A 19,740-nucleotide genomic window follows, 5' to 3' on the forward strand; every position below is an offset into this window, starting at 1 on the left:
ATTATCGCGATTCTTAGACTTTGGCTTTAATGATTTTATAGGCTTAAAAAATACACTGGTAGTCGTTGGACCACGTGGCCCAATGTTGAGTTCCAAACGCAACTCCCCAAAAAGAACTCGGGCCTAGTAAGATTATCCCTCCAATAGACCACACGTGGCTGGACATCCGAAAAAGGCCCCCGAACAGTGGGATTTCTCTCTCTCCCTTCATCTTACACTAAGTTTTCCTCATTATTTGTTATAATGGAGCTCACGATATTTACTTATTCTTTTACTATTAATGGTTATGATGTAACTGTTACTATAGAATTTTTCCCTCATATTGTTGTATTAGAAGACTCTTCTCTAGAGCTAACGGATGATGAGTCTGAAAATGTAGACATTTTCCTTAGTTTGTGAACTAGCTAACAACTGGAGGTTTATCCTGTTTTATCTCATTTTACTGCTGGGACATTTTATTGCTAAGCCAATTTACTGCAGAAACAATTTACCGCTGGGCTATTTTCTGCAAAAACACTTTACTGCTGGGTTATTTCTTACAGTATGTTTTTTTTTAACCTTGCTGACGTGTCCGTTGTAGGGATTGTTTATGGGCTACTATTGTCAGTCCCAATCTAGGCCCAAGGCATAAAATATAGTGGATTTCTTGGATCTTCACCGATAGCCTTTGGGTCATGTATCAAGCCCATCATCGAGTTTTGGTTTAGACCCCCAACCTAACATAAATCTTATTTGTCGGAAAGGAAACTTTTTTGCCCCCGACGCTCATGATAACATAAAAGGGAAGTTTGAATACCTTGACCCTAACTAACTACGTTATGCTTGGTTAAGATACAAGAAAAGTGATGTCTATAGTACTGTTGGTGTGCTTGTTTATGTTGTTTTCTTTACTGAGAGGATAAGACTAAGAAATATGAATGCAAAAAGGATAGCAATTTCGCTCAATAGTTAATAATGTCATGAGGGATCATGTTCAAAATCAAATTGAAATGAACAAGGAATCAAAATCTTTTCGCTTTGTTCCTATACACTGTCTCATACCCAAAATCAGCTATGTGTAACTCTTCTGTTTCTCCTCTTATTATTATATAGCATAAAATCGTGTTTTATTATTATTATTTGCAGAGAAAAATAGTAGTGTTTTATTTAAACCATCGGAGTTGGACTTGGACCATGACCCACTACTCCATAAGTTAAGTCAATGACGAAAAAAATGAGGAAAGTAGATGAAGTCTACATAATTGTTCAAATGGTGCAAAGTTTAGCCATTATATGATATCAAAGGTTCATAGACTGGGAAAAAGCTCTCAGATCTCCCGGGGGTGATCGACAAATCAAAGGTGGAAACAATACCAGTAAGTATATATATATCACTGCAAAATCTTGTAAGTTTATTTGATTGCTTTCTCTTATTTAGTTTTTATTTTAAAAATTATATTTATCTTATTGATGATCAAAGATCTTATTCTCTTGTAAGGTTTCTACACTTAAGTTATTTAGGCCTGTTTGGATTAGGGGTGTTTTGAGTCACATGACTGGAAACTCATAACTGAGTTTGAGAATTATGTGGGACCCACACAATTTTAAGTGTTTGGCTTGATTTTCTTTCCCTGTTTTCATCACTCAAACTCAGTTTGGATTGAGTGAGAGTGATGAAAACCAGAAACACCAAATTGGTGTTTTTTGTTTCTGAGTTACGTAACTCAGTGGCATTATGGTAAATTTTCGAACTTTGTGGGGTCCATAAATTGTGTTTTGTCAAATCGGACCCACTCACCAACGGCATTTTCTCCTTCTTTCTTTCTTCTTCTTCTTTCCTTTTCTTTCTTTCTTTCTTTCTTCTTCAGACCCACTCCAACATTTTTTTTTTTCTTTGTCTTCTTTCTTTCCTTCTTCTTTAGACCCACTCCATCGTTTTTTTTTTTTTTTTTTTCTTTCCTTCTTCTTCATACCCACTTCTTTCATTCTTTCTTCTTCAGACCCAATCAACACTCCAAAGGTTTTTTTTTTTTTTTTTTGTTCTTCTTCTTCTTTCTTTTTCTTTCATTCTTTCTTCTTCAGACCCAATCCACAGACCCACTCCAACGTTTTTTTTTTTTTTTTTTTTTTTTTTTTTTTCATTCTTTCTTCTTCAGACCCACTCCACCATTTTCATACATGCATAAATTTATACCCAGAAACAAAAACCCACACCTCATTTTCATTATTTTGATTTTCAATCTAAGGATTCTTAGGTTTGGGTTTGGGTTTTCTGTGTTTGTGGTTATGGCTTGAAGCTTGTTCGCTTGGATTTTTTGGTGGAGGTTGTGGTTTTGGTTGAGGGCTGTTGGTGGGTTTGAATTTTTCATTTATTCGGGTTTTTTGGTGGAGGTTGTGGGTTTGTTTCTGGACTGTGTGTGTTGCATTGGGAGAAAATGTCTTGTGAGAGGTAAGAGAAATCCCCACGCGGGTACCAACCATAAGCAAACAGTGTGGTGTCAATGGGTGGGCTCCACCATTTTGGCAAAAAGTAGGCTTAAATTTTGAGTTATATGATTGAGTTATGTTGCCAAACAAGAATTTTGGAGTTTTTGATAGAAAGTGGAAACTGAGTTATGAGTTATAGGTTTTGAGTCTGAGTTATGAGTATTGAGTATTGAGTTATGAAAACTAAGTCATGGCTAAACCAAACGGGCCCTTAGTCATTTAGAAGCAAAATTTCAAAATTAGACATTGATCCTCACGCTCAAAAGAGGGAAGTGAAATTACGGTTTATTTAGATTGAAGTGTATTGAATTTTAGTTTTTTTTTTTTTTTTTTCATTTAAATATCATAAATGAAAAGTATCTCTCTTTTTATTGATGAAACTCATAGATAGATTTGAGCCTTAATAATAATTAACTAGGTATATATGCTTATTTCAAATTTAGAATATAAATATTTTTATTGAAACAGAATCTTCAAAATCCAAATCTATAAGATGTTAAACTTTATATTAATAACTCTGGTTCAAATCCATTAATGCTTAATTTTACTTTGTAGAAGGGAAAAGAAAGTCCCTTAATTTTAAATACTTAAATCAAATTGAAACCTTAGAAGGAGAGATTTATAATTTTAAATTCCTAATGGTTAGTTTGGATTGAGGGGGAAAGAGGGGCAATAGAATAGTCTCAATAGATTGTTTGAATTTTCACCCTAATTTGAAAAGAAAAAAATAAAGCATTTTTGTCTAACCACTTTTTCTACACACCCTCCAATAACCTCTATATCCCTTTTATATTTTATTAAAATAGTTTTTTTTATTCTTTTTTAATTCATTTTTATTTTATTTTATGGTTCTCCCCAAAAATTGTTTCCCTCAAAATTATCTCCACACACACACACAAATCACAATCATCATCACCATCACATCAGCAATGTCAAAGCCATTGTTGTGCTCGTCCCCGTTCTCATCCTCTCTATCACCACACTTGCTCTCATCCACTCCACCACCGCATTCATCATTGAGGCCACAAACATAGAGAAATTTTCTCTTGGTGAGGAGAGAATAGAAAAGAGTCTTTGGAGCTGCATTTTATCGTTTCACTCTTAAAATTTTGGAGAAAATATTTATTTAAAGAGTCTGTTGTAGATACTTTAAGTTAAAATGGAACCTTATCATCATATTCATTATCAATCATGTCTAACTATTTAATTTATATTATTCGGAAAATGCTAACTATTTTATAAAGTCTCACATCTCAGCCGCTGCGCCCACCCCCACCCCCCGCCCCCCGGCTGGAATTTTTTTTTTTTTTTTAAGAAAAAAAAATTCCTATTTTGAAGATGTATTTTTTTGGTTTCCCAGCAACTAGAGTAGTTGCATTTGATCTCTTGTTTTTGTTTCCTTATTTTTTAAGTTGTTTCTATTTCTTCCATATGTTGTATTCAAATTTCGGGATCTAAATGAGACAAGAAAGGGTTACGGTGGCTTGCATGTTTGATAATGAAAGAAAGAGAAAGATCATTCTTGCAAAATGGAAGCATCTTATTAGAGAATCTGATTTCTTCTTGTAATGGTATTTATAATCCTATTCGCAATTTCTCAATTGAGGAGATCAACATAGATACAAACAACTTTGATCGGTGTCACATCATACAAAAGTATTCACTTTTTCTAGAACGTGGGTTTAGAGTTGATGAGGTTGAACTTTATGGAGAAGATGATAATTATGCCTTTTATGTTTTGTATAGAGGTTGTCTAGATGACCGCCCAATTATTGTTAAGAAGTTTAAAGGGTTAGTCGGAGAAGATGAACTTAGGTCTCTTGCTATTCGTGATATGGTCATTACAACCCAAATGAGCAAGCACAAGAATGTTTTGAAACTGTTAGGCTATTGTTTAGAGTTCCCGGTACCTGTTCTATTTCTTGAAAATGCAAAAAATGGAGCTCTAAATGATCAAGGAGGTTTTGGGGCTAACGAATATCTACCATGGATGATTAGGGTACAGGTTGCAAAGGAGCTTGCCAATGCACTTACATATCTCCACACTGCACTTTCTAGGCCTATCATCCACAGGGATATAAGAGACCCAACAGTGTTTTCTTGGACCATGACTTTGTTCCTAAATTTAGCAACTTCTCACTTGCCATCACAGATCACAATCCCTCCTGACCAATCTCATTCTATAGATACTGTGAAGGGGGATTTGTGGCATCTTGATCCTACATATAGATATTCACGCTCTGTTACGCAAAAAAGTAATGTTTATAGCTTCGGTGTGTTTCTACTTGTTCTCTTAGCTGGAGAGAGGCCTATGTATGACACAATTGAAAAATATGAGAGACATCCTGTTCTAAATGATAAATTAACTGAAATTGTGGATCCTAAACTTTCTAGCGAGGGAGGAGAAGATGGAAAAGCGCAACAAATTGGATCTTTTCTAAAACTAGCATCGGCATGCAGCCAAAAGAAAAGTGAAGCAAGGCCGGATATGATCGATGTAGCAAAAGAACTCATGCAGATTGAGAAATCCTTGTGATTTTTCCTTGTTATCATCAGAAAATAGTCATGATTCAACATTGGCACCAATTTCATAGTGTAAAATTATATTATTTTGGTTTAAATATGCTTTTAGCTATCAACTTTTTGTTTTAACTTAAATATGTTTTCGGTCCTCAACTTTTAAGAATGGCTTCATTTTGGCCCTCACAAAATTGTTAATTTCATTTGGAAAAATTAAACGAATACTCTAAAGATTTTGGTGTAGAAAATATTTTTAGGAACTTTTTATGGGAAAAAAAAAATTGTGGCTTTTTATGTTTCCTATAAAAGTAGTATTGAATTTTTTTTTAAAATTTTCCATTAACAAAAACTAGACCTATTTCATTTTAGTCCTCACTAACTCGTATGCCAATTAATTACAACTGAAATTGAAAAGTCACGAGGACAGCTTAAATGAAAAAAAAAAAAAAAAAAATCATATAAAAAAGCCACATATTCCTTCCTTATTACTTGGTACTTCCCTTCTTTGTTGAGGTAAAATGGACACACAAACTAAAATAAGTACAAACAAGTTTACATGAAAAAAAAGGGGATAAAACTCTTTTTCGTCTATACATTTTTACACGATTCTCATTTTGGCCCCAACTTTTTTTTTTTACCGCTTTTAGTCCCTATCTTGAAAAATGCGTCTTGTTTTAGTCTCTGATGTTACATCAGAGACGGATATTGCACAGCTGGCAAACGAAAAAAATTAAAAATATTAAAATAATACCCACAAATGCCACATCATTTTTTAAAAACAAAAAATTAATTTGTAAATTTTAACTAAATGAAAAAAAAAAGGGGAAAAAACTGAAATAAAAATAAAAACCTAAGAAAATTCAAAAACCCAAAATGTGAGAAAACTGAAGGGTATGGATCTTAGTGGTTGTTTGTGGCTCGATAGTGGGTTTGGGTATGAATCTCAATGGTTTGGGTATGGAGGTTTGGTAGTGACAGTGGTATAAATTTTTTGGGTTTGTTCTTGTTCTCCTTCTCCTTTTGGGTTTTGAATTTTCTTACTTTTCTGGGTTTTTATTTTTATTTCAGTTTTTTCCTTTTTTTTTTTTTTTTTTTTTTTTTTTTTTTTTTTTCATTTAGTTAAAATTTACACAAAACATCAAACGCAAAAATCAAACCTAGATTTTTGGAACATAGGTTTGAATTTAATTTTTTGGGTTTTAAATTTGTTGGGTTTGAAATTTGTTGTTTTACTGGGTTTGGTTTTTATTTCTGTTTTTAATTTTTTTATTTAGTTAAAATTAATAAATTAATTTTTTTAATTTAGAGGCTAACGTGGAAAGCCACGTGGACACAGGGTGCATTATTTTAATATTTTTAATTTTTTCTGTTTGCCAGCTATGCAATTTCCGTCTCTGATGTAACATTAGAGACTAAAACGAGATGTGTTTTTTAAGATATGGACTAAAAACAGTGAAAAAAAAGTTAGGGACCAAAGTGAGAATCGTGTGAAAATGTAGAGACGAAAAAGGGTTTTACCAAAAAAAAAAAAAAAAATATTCATCTCATCAAATTGTAAAATTTTTTGTAAAAAACCATTATTTCTTTTTTTTTTTTTCCTTCATTTTAATTTTTGGCAAAAATATTGTTTTGGTCTCTACATTTTGGAGCCATAGTCTATTTGGTTCCTACATTTTCAAAACAATTAATTTGGTCCTTATTAATTTTAATTTACAATTAATTTGGTCTCTACCAATAACTTACTAATTGAAAATACACATGTGGCAAGTTTGCAACTATTGACATGAACCCACTTACTAATACCCAGAGACCTTGAAGAACAAAATATAAAATGAATTTATCAAATGTTAAAGGAATTATAAGAGAATTAAAAGAAAAAAGAGAAAAAAAAATTGGTAAAGAAAAGAGAAACATTTTTGAAAGCTGATGTGGCTTATTTTGCCATCTAAAAGTATTGATTTGGTCTATACAATTTATACACATCAGCATCTCATTTAATATTTTAATATTAGTTATGCTAATAGTGTAAATTGTTTGTCACTTATCTATATTTTTGTCGGTAAATTAACGGTATTGACTAAATTAATTATAAGTTAAAAATACTATGAACTAAATTGACTGATCTCAAAATATAGTGACCAAATTAATTATTACTTAAAGACTAAAATAATATTTTCACCTTAATATATATATTTTTTATCATTGAGAGTGACATTCATATTACCCCTTTTGAATAAAGATGGGAAGTATTTCACAAATTTATCAACTTAATAATTATAAAAAGAAAATTAACGAAAGTATAGATTTGAAAAATATTTAAAAATTTTTTATATGAAAAAAAAAAAAAAAAAAAAAAATTATATTTTTGATAAATTTTTTGAAAAAATATATCAGAACCACCTCCCCTCACTCAGTCTTTTGTGTTTTTGGTGGAAACTAAGCTATGATGATGAAGATGCAGTCTGTTGTTGTGTGCGTGTTTCAGAGTGTGATTGTGAAGAAGAAGAGTCCGTTTCATCAAATGCGAACCCTAACCCTAAAAGTAACACCAATACGACCTCGTTTTGCGGAGCTCCGAACACTCTCATCGTCTTCTTCCTTAGATTATTCCGACCAGTCTCGCGGTGGCCTCCCTCGCTTCTTCTCCAAACTTCTCCCTCCTTCCAAGGCACCTCTCTCTCTCTCTCTCTATATATATGTATATATGTATATATAGTAAGTTAGATTATCTACCTAAAAATTTGTTTACAATGTGCGCAGCTTTTGTGTTTCTGCTGTGAAATAGTTTTATGTAGTTAAATGTTCATATTATGGTGATAATTTTGTGATCATTAATGGGAAATGTACTGGGTGAAGATTAAAAGTTAAAGTAATAGAAGTAATTAAGCTCAGACATTTGGGTATGAGAAAAAAGTTGTTTTGTGTGTGTGTGTGTGTGTTTTCAACTGGTTTTGGTCATTTACAGAGGAGAGCCGTTAATGAAAGGGTGAGGACGAGTGAGTTGATTCAAGTTAAAAAAAAAAAAAAAAACAGTGGAGGAAGACTTAAAATAACACTAGTAGTAAAACAAGACATTTCAATTAAGTTGGGTTGGATTTTTGGATTTATAGCTGATATCAAAATTTTGGGACTAAGGTTTGATTGTTGTTGTTCTTGTTGTTGAGGAATGGGGTGGCATGGAAGTCGGGTTTGATTTTTGGTTCGGTATTGATGGAAATGCATGACTGATCTTGACTAGTCTATTGAGAGTCTGTAGCCGACCTCGGAATTTTGGGACTAAGGTAAAGTGGGTTGGATTTTTTGGTTTGGTGATGTTTCTTCGTTGGGATTTTGTAGACATGCTAAATTGGTCAAGGCAAGAATGTTTTGTGTTTGGTTCTCGTCAATTTTTGGCTGGTTGAGTTGATATTAGTCACTGCTGTTGTTATTGTTGTTATCATTACTATTTTATTTAGAAAGTTTGTTGGCATTCCTTTAACTTAGCATTGGCAATCTGGCATAATATATGGGGGTTTTCCATAAGATGGCCTCTTTATGCTCTTCTGAAATGTAGTTTGGCACTTTTAGAAATTTTAGCTTAGAGTTACATGATTGAAGAATGAGGATTTACAGAATTCTTATTGTTTTGCCTAATAATGCAGGGTGGTATTGTTCGTGTACAAGGAGATGAGTTCTGGCATATGACTAAGGTTTTGAGGTTGAGCACAAATGATAGGTATTCTTAACTGTCATCATTTATGAGTTACGAGTTTTACCTTGCTGGACGTTAACCTTGTCTTTATTTTATATTTTTGTATACTCATATTAGTCATATATAGGATTAGGAAGTATTAGCGATAAAGTAGTGATATTTGTGAAAGGAAAAGGCAGACGTAACCAATCTAAGCTAGAACACAGACAACTGCACAGTTTTTGAACAATTATTCAGAACTCTGTAACTTGAACCAATCTAAAAATGCTGTCTTCATTTTTCAGTCTTTCATTAATACAGATTTAACCAACCTCTTTGAATCTTTAGGGGAGTGACCTCATGAGAAGCTTAGTTGCCAAATTATCTGGACCTAAATGGTGGAGTGATTGAGGTGTTTGTATTTGAAATGTTTCCATTCGATTTCAATTAATATTCAAATGTACGCACACCTTTAGCTTTATCTATTTTTTCTCCTTGTAATGATTTTTGGCCATCGTTCCAATATTCGCCTTGTTTTCTTGATTTTTTATAGTTTAATTTCTTAAGAATGTATCATGATGTATAAGAGTATATTCTAAGGAAGTTATTTTATGAAAGCTCCTAGTTTTCTCATAATGATAAGCTTTTAGACTAAGAAGTGCTAGAGGTTGATAATCGACTTTCCCCCACAAATTTAAAACAACTCCTCTGTGTATGTGGATTGGATCCTTGGGCTGACTATTTAGTTTGCTAACATCTCTTACTTCATTGCTTAACATGGCATTTGGTTTGGGATATCTTTTAATATTTCTGAAAATTTTAAGAGGATTCCCATGTTTGGTTGTGCCCAAGGAAATCTAGATGCCCACAAGCATCCAAATTTCCCTCCAAATCTCACATTTGTGGAATTTAGATTCCCTTAAAAATAGATACCAAGGCATGGCAAAATTCTGTTTTTTTCTTCTTTTTTATAAGTGATAATATTATCCTCATTTAACTTAAAGAACCGAACCTTAAATTAGATACTGCAATGATTAAGAAAGTGATGTTATGCTATGTTAATGCATTGCAGTTGGTTTTGGAAATGGTTTATGCTATGTCATAGCTTTATTGTTATTACTTTTTTTGTTGTTGCAAAGCTAATCAATGCAAGCTGTTCATTCTATAGCTTAACTTTTTTTTGCTTAATTATAGTTCATGTGATACTCTTGGGTGTGTTTTTTTTCCCCCTCTATTTTATTTAAGTGTTTTGAGATTATATTATTACTTACCAAAAAAAGGTTTTTGAAATAACATTGATTTTTCAAGAAAAATTAGAACATATAAGATATTCCAAGTTTAAAAACCAAACAAAAAAAAAAAGAGGTAATTCTTTACAATTCCTAAGAATAAGTGTAACAAAAAAAAAAAATCTTATATTCAAAGAAATGTTGACAAACCAAACTTGGGCATAATTACATTCTTGGACATTAAAAAATCCAGGATTTTGAATGCTAGAGGATATATCGGATCCCCCGGACCAGACCACATAAGAGTTATTTGGTTTCTCTATCAATCAGCCTAGTATTATCAATTTTATTCTTGTATGTCACCCAGATTTGACCTGGTCAAGTAACAAGAGGTTTGCCTCCCTTCCGAGGGGTCCTATCCTATGTATTTATAAGTTTCATATTTTCAATCTTGCCCTTTGAATTTTAGGCCTAAACATCTTTTCTAATTAGATTTTTGTGAAGGTTATCCTATGCTAGAGTCTAAAGCTTTTGGATTTGTTAAATAAAAGCTTGCTTTCACATTTAAAAATAGTCATATAGTTCTTTTTAGCCTGTATGATGTTGAGAAACTGAAATTAAAGTTTAAAACTTGCACTTTAAGTTAGTTTTGGTCTTTCTAGGAATGGTAAATTTTAGCCATATGAATAATTTGCAAAGGAACTTGGTTTTTTTTTTTTGAGAACTGGCAGATACTATAAAGTAGCTTTTGTTAGATGAAAAAATTTATGGTTGTCCAAATTATGACATGCAAGGATAGAGCTTTTTAACGGGAAGGGAGGTTTGATAGAAGGGTGCATTCAGAGGATTGACCGTACTGGACTGGATTTTGTGGCTCTGGAAGATCCGAAGTTAGTTCTTCCTCAGAGCACATATTGGCATGTATTTGCAGCTTTTGGTAAGTTTTTGTGGTATTCAGTAGAGTCAGTTCATAAAATTGGATGCACGGTTTCAAGGCTTCAGGTTTGTCATCACATTTTTTAAACTGCTTCTGTTTAGGTACTCTAAAGGGTGGTCGAGCTGACTGGCTTGTAGAGAAATGCACGGTATATCCTATTGCATATTAAAAATATTCTCCTCTTAGAAACTTCCATTTTGTCATGTTTAATTGTCACTTTTTAACTGTGTTAGGAACTGGGGGCTAGTAGTGTAACACCTCTATTGACAGAACGTTCGCCTTCAATTTCGGAGAATAGGTTGGACAGATTGCAACGTGTTGTTTTAGCAGCAACTAAACAATGTAAATAATTGGTTCTTGCTAGTTTCTCAATGTAAACTTATGATGAATTTGAATTAACTTTTCCTGTTAATTTTGCTTTTGGCAAATGATATTAAAAGCAGTTTGAATGGCTTATAACTGAAAGGTTTCCTACACGTTGATTTTTCCTTTTATTTATACCTCCTTTTACCCCTGTGATAGGTCAACGGCTGCATGAATTAATTCTGAATCCTCCAATGAAAATTGATGGCATTCTGCCACAAGTGAGTTCTCCACCTTGTGCCTTTAAAGGTTGGGTAAATTATTATGGCTGTACTTATCAAAAAAAATTATTATGGCTGTAAAACATTAAAAAGAACTTTAAGGGAGGCATGGTAACTGCAACTTTTGTATAACTTACTTTAGCAGCAAATCAACTTAAAATAGTCTTATATGTAAATCAAATATTTAGATAGTATTCTTTATTGTTTTCTTGCAAATTTTGTTAAATTTTCATGAATTGTAGACATTGTAGCTCCTTTCCCACTATTTGTTACTTGATATGTGTGGTTCCCATTAGTGTATAAACCATGAAGGACTCCTTTAGATGTTTTAACAATTTTTTTTCTTTGCTCCCTTGTTTGTAACTTGAACATTTGTATTTTGTGTCCTACAGATTGCTCAGTCAAAGTTATCTTTTGTTGCTGTAGCAGAAGCTAGTCCTCTTGTTAGTGAATTGACTTCATCAAAAAGCGATTCTGGTGGACTGATTATAGTAGGACCAGAAGGGGGTTAGTATGCATCATAATTTAGCCTTGTCTCTTATCATGTACTTTTCTGACATTGCCACTCATGAATAGGCCTGTGTTTGAATCAGAAATTAATTTAATTGATATTTACGCTGATTTTTTAAAATCTATATAAGTTATATAATCAGCTGTGCTTGAATCTAAGAGACAGTTTAAAACTTCAATTTCATGTGGATCACAGGCATACATAGTCTCATAAATAGTAATGGTTATCATGCAAGGTTTTCTTTCTGTTATACCTGTTGCTGTTATTATTCTGCAACTTTCATGAATTTGTTAGTTCTTATGACATATGATTTACTATTTATTGATTGCCTGGTCAAGTTGCCTTCCAGTTGTATCAAGTAGTAAAAGGAACATTCTTTTAGTTCCAACTTTTGACATGATTACGTAAGATATGCTTGTCATCTTATTCTTTAAGATTTTATGAAGATTGCTGAGTTATTCTTACAGAGTATTGTTGCCAAGAGCCTTGTTGCTCAATTGGCATCTCCTGGTGATTTAAAAAGAGACTTCCAGAGATCAAATCCCCCCTCACCCATTATAACTATCGAATTCATACTGAGTTATTGATAATATACCAAATTCCAAGTGATTCATTGGAGGTATTAACAATCTTGACAAATTAGTGATATAATTGATTGTGTGATTGAAGCAGATCTTTTAGTTTGTTTCTTTTTTTGGAACAATCATACCTTATTAATTTTAATCATTGTTTGCCATTTTGAGACTTATTCTTACATAAGAAGAAAGCTACTAATATTGGACCCAGAAAAAAAAACCCAAAGGATAACACAATTAGTTGGGGACCACAACTTGTGAAGCAGATGTCTCTAGTTCAAATCTCCCCAGATGTCTCCCTCCTTGGAGCCAAAACGTACTGCACCAAGAAATGATAAAAATAAAATAAAAGCTCAGGGTTGTGGTTTGAGTTAAATTGATTTGTCAACTTCTGGTTTAATAGTTCAACTTTACCTATTTGAGGTTTAATTATATTTGCTTATGTTCATGAATTCATTGTATTCAGATTGTAATGAGGTTGCTATTTTGTTTTTTGGGTTTAAACGTGTGATTTATACATGCATATTGAGATTTTTCAAACTTTGGTGGACAAAGGGTAACTTTTTAAACTGTTCGTTGGTGGATCAATTTTACTCAAACCACAGGTGGTAGACGTATGGTTATCCCTAAAAGATTGTAATGTTGCTTTGTTTTTATGCATAGAGAAGTTCAGTTAACCAACATTTGTGCCCCCAACTCCTTTATCAAAGTTCTTGCAAATAATCAAATAGATCAACTAAAAGATAGATTTGAAATCTCTATTATTATTATTATTATTTTGAATTTGAGGGACTAAAGTAGGTTTATCCTTCTAGGTAAGTATAATGTTCTCTCACTAGTAAAGAAACTACTCTGATGCAGCCAGCAAAGAGCTCAAGAACAAACAGCTGATCAAGATACCAAGATATTTTAAAATTTTGGTCTAGTTTTGATGTGGGGCTTTTTTTGTCACCTTTTATAGGCTACCATATTTATTATTGAGTCTTAGTATTAATGATTAAGTTTTGGTTGGTTCATTTTTAATTAAGCTTTTCTAAAATGGGGTAAATTTTATAGATTTCAGATCTCCTGGAATCGACTGTAAAGATCTGTATTGTAGGCCCATGAATCATATTTTATATAGACATTCATTTTCTATTTTTTAAGTAGTTTTCTACTTGGTTTAAAAGTATCTCCATTTCTTTTCTTTGTTATAGGAGTTAATTTTTCCAGAAAAGGTTATTATTTAGAACTCTTTAGTTTTTTGGGGAAAAGGATTGATAATGGCCTATATAATGACCTTTATGTTATCAACAAATTCATAGCTTTAGGGGTTTGATGGCCTTCTTCCTAATTATGATTTCTTAGGGTTCTTGGTTGTGATTGCCTAGGTTTTTTTCATTCTTTGTTTCTCATTCAATTTATTGTTGTCTTTTGGAATGATTAGTTCCAATTAATGTGTTTGTTCACATCAATCTCTTAATGCTTCAGACTTCACCGAGAAAGAGTTGAATATGATGGTGGAAGCAGGAGCTACGACTGTTGGTCTGGGACCACTTCGCTTACGAGTCGAAACTGCAACAATGGCACTTTTAGCAACTGTAATTTTATGGTCCGACTCTCAGCAAACATCTAGTTCCTAACTCTTGTAGGTGGGACTTATATTTTCCTCTTCCCTTGGAGAATGATCCGTCCCACACAACTAACTACGTGTCTTTATGATTTGTGACATATCCTTGGGATAAAGCTCATGTGGACTGGTAGATGATATATTTTTCTTTCTGCATAGGGAAATATGAATGGGTGAATCACACTAGAGCCACAAAAGGTGTGTGAATAGAATGGAGGAAAGAGTTGGGATAATTTGAAACAAATTGATGTAACATGTACTTCTGGTCAATTGCAATGAAATATGATCAGTGCTTGTTGGCAGTATGTGGAGAAAAAACTTGTAGTCAAGTTTTGGATATGAATTGGATATCAAAAGTTATCTTGACATTGTTTTTCTTAACAAGATCTTCACGTGTTGAGAAATTGTATTTTTTTTTTTTATTTCATTGGTGAAATTGTGTTCAATAGCGTGATAAAGTCTTTCTTCTAATTTAAAATTTGATAGTGAAAGAAAGAACGAAACAAAAATGAGAACTATTGTAGCCTTTTATCCTATAGAGTTTAGACTTGAGCTTAACAGTAACCTGACTAATCTAAAATGGTTAAGTTCTGACCTAACCCACCTATAGCCTACTTAAGACCAGTCATTTACTACTAAATGAGTATTTTTGAAACTGAAGTTGTACCTCAATTGAATTTTTGGTAAAAGAACATGACTGGAGCCATGCTTTCTTTGCATTACTTGTCTATATAGAATTATAGGATTATCAAGAACAGGGTTTTAGCAATAAGTTTCTTAAATTTATTATTATATGCTCTTTTTAAAAAATTATTATATATAAATCACACCAATCTTTCAACCAAGCAATCTCAACAAGGCTTACATAAATTAAAACACCCAAATTTGGATGGGATTAAATCTTTTAATCCTGAAGTTTAGAATTTAGACACAAGATTATTAGTGTCCAAATTATTCAAAACAACTGGTAAACGATAATTAGTTGCTTGCACATGAATGAAAATTTGGAGGTTTCGGTAAAGTTGGGATGAAGCAAGGTCAAGCCCTTTCCTTAATATGATAATATAAAATATACTGAATTCAATTGAATTTGGACTTTGGCTTGGAGTTATATTGAAATACTATTTTTTAGAGATGAAACAACAACAATAGTAATACATTTGAAAATTTTGAAAAAGTTTCGTTTAAAATAATATATCTTAAAACCACTATCATCTATAGTACAACATATTAGTTACAGTGCATCTAATAAAAAGTAAGAGAGAGAATTAAATAATGTTGAACCTTTGACAATGGTGACGGGTTGAAGTTGGAATTCTCTCTTAGTAGGCCTTGGCGGCTGGGTCTCCACTTTTCTTATCAGAATTTTATTTCACTACCGACCAGCTTGTGAGAACTACTTGTTTCAAGCACCATCATGGTCAATGTTTCTTATCTCAATGTGCCACAAAACTTCATATTCTTGTTTGTCCACCATGTGTAGCAAGCCTCTTACAATGTATGGAATCTACACACCAGACTTACGTGATACTCTCATACTATGTAGGTCCCATACACGCCCATATATTGTGAGACGCTTGTTGCATACAACCTGAAACATAAGATTTTTTTTTTTCGTCTCTTTTTGCTTAAGCTACCTCATTATTTCCCTTTAATTACATTGTTGATTTTATTTATTTATTTGTTTAACTTTTCATTTCAAAAAAAAAAAAGAAAAGAAAGGTTTCCATTGAACATCAGAGAGCATCCACAGCAGTGGAGCTAAATTTTTAGCAATTTAGCTCCACCAAAAGTTACTTTATCTATTTTAGCTACACACATGCTGCAGCAGTGGATCTATTTTAGCTTTCAACACAATAAAATAATATATTCACCACAATAAAATAATATTTCTACTACAATAAAATAATAATATTTCTACTATAATAAAATAATATTTCACCACCACCACCATCACCGGTCCACAGCAGAGAAAAAAAAAAAAAAAAAAAACCCAAATCAAGGCTCATCCTCCACCACCACCACACAACACAACACAAACATACTCCACCACCACCATCACCACCACCACCACCACCATCACCGGTCCACAGCAGAGAAAAAAAAAAAAAAACCCAAATCAAGGCTCATCCTCCACCACCACCACACAGCACAACACAAACATACTCCACCACCACCATCACCACCACCACCATCACCGGTCCACAGCAGAGAAAAAAAAAAAAAAAAAAAAAAAAACCCAAATCAAGGCTCAAGTGATTCCAAGGATCGGCTGAGACATCATCCCAAATCAAGGCTCAATCAAGGCTCAACCCAAAAAAAAAAAAAACCCAAATCAAGATTTCGCTCTCCACCGCCACTCCAAGGATCGGCTGAGACATCGAGGCGATTCCGATGTCGGGGAGTGGATTAGTGTTCCTGCGATGCCCTTTGGTGTCGTTCGCCGGAGGCGAGAACGTGAACGAGAGGCTGGTGAAGGAGGACAGGCATTTCGTGAGGTTGAACAAAGGAAGAATGGTGGTAAGGAGCGACGGTGTGGGCTGGGACGGCCGGGACGACGACGGCGTGGCTCGGCTGAGACGGCGACGGTGTGGAGTGGGCTGGCAGATCAGAGCTTGAGGGAGAGAGAGCTTGAAAGAGATGAGAGCTTGAGGTAGAGAGAGCTTGAAAGAGATGAGAGCTTGAGGGAGAGAACTGAGTGTGCACAGTGACCGGTGAGAGAAAAAAAGAATAAAAAAAATAAATGAGTTATTATTATTTTAATAGATGTGAACTGTAGCAAATCAGCCAAATTTTATGGCTTTGGCTCCACTGCTGTGAGCTTATTTTGCTATATGAGTGGAGCTAAAATAGCATTATAGCTTTTTAGCTTCACTGTTGCAAATGCTCTTAGACACAAGTTGTGTCCATTATGTAGTGAGTTACTCCTCTCTCTCTCTCTCTCTCAAAAAGAGTGTTACTGGGGGAGGTCAATTCCTCATATACGAAAAAACATTAATGTTATTTATATATAGCTACAGTAATACAATAATTAAAACTAATTGACTGGTACTCTTGGATCTCACAAGTCTTCTCGTTCAATCTGCACTCTGTTTAATTTTATTCAAGTATGAATAAAATTGAGTAAAGACGTTCGTGTTTTAGCTTGAAGATTCCCCTATACTGAATTCAATTGAATTTGGACTTTCGCTTGGAGTTATATTGAAACACTATTTTTTAGAGATGAAACAACAACAATAGTAATAGATTTGAAAATTTTGAAAAAGTTTCATTTAAAATAATATATCCTAAAATCACAACACATTAGTTACAGTGCATTTAATAAAAAGTAAGAAAGAGAATCAAGTAATAATATAAGAGTTTACCATTCAGCTACAGTACAATTTTACATGTAGAATTGCACTGTAGCAGTATTGCAGATTTTTTTGCAATACTTGGCTTTTACAATTTCTGATGGAGTGGAGATTTTGGGCTTAAATGCTAAAAAATGCTTACATTTGGTATTTGGGGTGTGAATGCTCTTAGTACCATTATTCATTTGTTCATATGGTACTACACTACTACGTACTTGATTAGGATCATCTTTAAGTACAGTCCAAAATTTTCAAATATAAATTGATTTATTCAATAACAAATAATATTGAACCTTTGACAATGGTGACGGGTTGAAGTTGGAATCCTCTCTTAGTAGGCCTTGGCGGCTGGGTATCCTCTTTTCTTATCAGAATTTTATTTCACTACTGACCAGCTTGTGAGAACTACTTGTGTTTCAAGCACCATCATGGTCAATGTTTCTTATCTCAATGTGCCACAAAACTTTTGACCCATATTCTTGTTTGTCCACCATGTGTAGCAAGCCTCTTACAATATGTGGAATCTACACATCAGACTTACGTGAGACTCTCATATTATGTAGATTTCATATATGTCCAGATATTGTGAGAGGCTCACTGCATACAACCTGAAACATAAGATTTTTTTTTCGTCTCTTTTTGCTTAAGTTGCCTCATTATTTCTCTTTACTTACATTCTTGATTTTATTTATTTATTTGTTTAACTTTTCATTTCAACAGAAGGAAAAAAAAAAGAAAAAAAGATGAACATCTTAAGATTAGGTCATCATGAAGGCCACATATATTTAGGAAACTTTTTTATATCATATTGAACATCAGTGCATTAGACACAAGTTGTGTCCATTATGTAGTGAGTTACTTCTCTCTCTCTCTCAAAAAGAGTGTTACTGGGGGAGGTCAATTCCTCATATACGAAAAAACATTAATGTTATTTATATATAGCTACAGTAATATAATAATTAAAACTAATTGACTGGTACTCTTGGATCTCACAAGTCTTCTCGTACAATTTTAATTTAATAAATTTATCCTTACTTTATAATTATTTTAAAATCTTATCCTGTGGTCGGTGGTTGATGATTGATGAATCTTGTTGTACCATGTCCCATACTGTCACATGTTGCACATATGAATGGTTTTGTTTACATCATAAAATTTAAGGTTTAAATTGTAATCATGGGTCTTGTCTCTTTGTATGTAAATGACAACATGGTATGATTAGCAAAGCTATAATTTTAGTTTGATGTTATAATGGTAAAATGAACATGTATATATATTTTTTGACTTCCTTTTGTCTTTGCCATACTCATATCAATTTTTGTTAACTCTTTAGTAGTAGAGAGTATTATATTGTGAAACTGAGTAGTTTTTTTTTTTTTTTTTTTTAAACAAATACACAGATGGGAGATGGAATGTAGTTCTAACACAAAGGTATACATAAACTTTACTCAAAAGTCATAATAAAATCAAAAGAATGGTGAAACAAGTTATATTGGATTAAGGGTTTGTTTGAATACTGCTTATTTGCTGAAAACTGAAAATTTATTGCTGAAAACACTGTAAAAAAATAATATTTAAATGTGTGAATAATGCTGTAGAACCCAAAAATGCATGAGAATGCATATTTTGCTGAGTTTAGTGGTCCAATGAACAGTGCTATAGGACCCCCAAAAAAAGCCAAATGCAGCTGAGAACCACTTTCAGTGCTATCCAAACTCACACTAAAACAACTCAATATTAAACAATTTTTATTATAAGTTGTTATTAAATTACCACTAACACATAATATATTATAATAAAGAGTTTTATAACTTAATTAGTTGGCATTTCTTAAAGTTTCCAACTAAGACATCCATACTTCAAATTTTCCAACCTAGCTATCAACGCATCGGGAAAAAAGTTGAGTATGGATCACTTTTTAAAAACGTCATGTAGTACTTTTTTTTTTTTAATGTTTTGCCTGCTTTTTAAGTTTTAGATTTCCTTTTTTTTTTTTTTTTTGGATGAGCTAAGTTTTAGATTTCTTATTAACACAGCCCACAGCCAAAAATTATAGAACATGTATTCAAGAATTAGACCATTTTGGATATATACCATTATCAATTTCTTTTAAGATATTTTTTTATCTCCCCGTGTGTGTGGTAAAATACTTAATATTCTAAAAATAATAAATTATAGAAAAAATCAATGTCTCCGTTTCTCCCTTCCTCAATTTAAGTCCAATTTTCCATGTCAGAAAAGAAATAGAGACTTTAAAAAAAAAAATTAAAAAGTCAGAAAAATAAG

General features: G+C 32.8%; 2 protein-coding genes across 6 annotated transcripts; both read left to right on the forward strand.

Annotated features, from left to right (window-relative positions):
• The first annotated feature begins 3,964 nt into the window (after nt 1–3,964).
• On the forward strand, nt 3,965–5,002 carry LOC126704944 (serine/threonine-protein kinase ZRK1-like). Its single transcript, XM_050403922.1, has one exon. It carries the CDS (start codon nt 3,965–3,967, stop codon nt 5,000–5,002), a length of 1,038 nt encoding a protein of 345 aa, XP_050259879.1.
• A 2,351-nt stretch (nt 5,003–7,353) lies between these two features.
• Nucleotides 7,354–14,485, forward strand: LOC126706192 (uncharacterized). 5 transcript variants are annotated; one of them, XM_050405512.1, is made up of 8 exons: nt 7,359–7,654; nt 8,628–8,701; nt 10,680–10,822; nt 10,924–10,970; nt 11,056–11,164; nt 11,345–11,406; nt 11,799–11,913; nt 13,963–14,485. In XM_050405512.1, the coding sequence occupies exons 1-8, from the start codon at nt 7,430–7,432 to the stop codon at nt 14,112–14,114; spliced, it is 927 nt and encodes a 308-aa protein (XP_050261469.1). In that variant the 5' UTR covers nt 7,359–7,429; the 3' UTR covers nt 14,115–14,485. The 5 variants fall into 5 exon arrangements, with proteins under 5 accessions (XP_050261470.1, XP_050261469.1, XP_050261473.1 ...); XM_050405516.1 differs by having other exon boundaries at nt 7,564–7,654; nt 10,685–10,822; XM_050405514.1 differs by lacking the exon at nt 7,359–7,654 and adding an exon at nt 7,693–8,267.
• Nucleotides 14,486–19,740: the final 5,255 nt, after the last annotated feature.

Source organism: Quercus robur, chromosome 11 (genome assembly GCF_932294415.1).
Source record: "Quercus robur chromosome 11, dhQueRobu3.1, whole genome shotgun sequence".
NCBI classification, from domain to species: Eukaryota; Viridiplantae; Streptophyta; class Magnoliopsida; order Fagales; family Fagaceae; genus Quercus; species Quercus robur.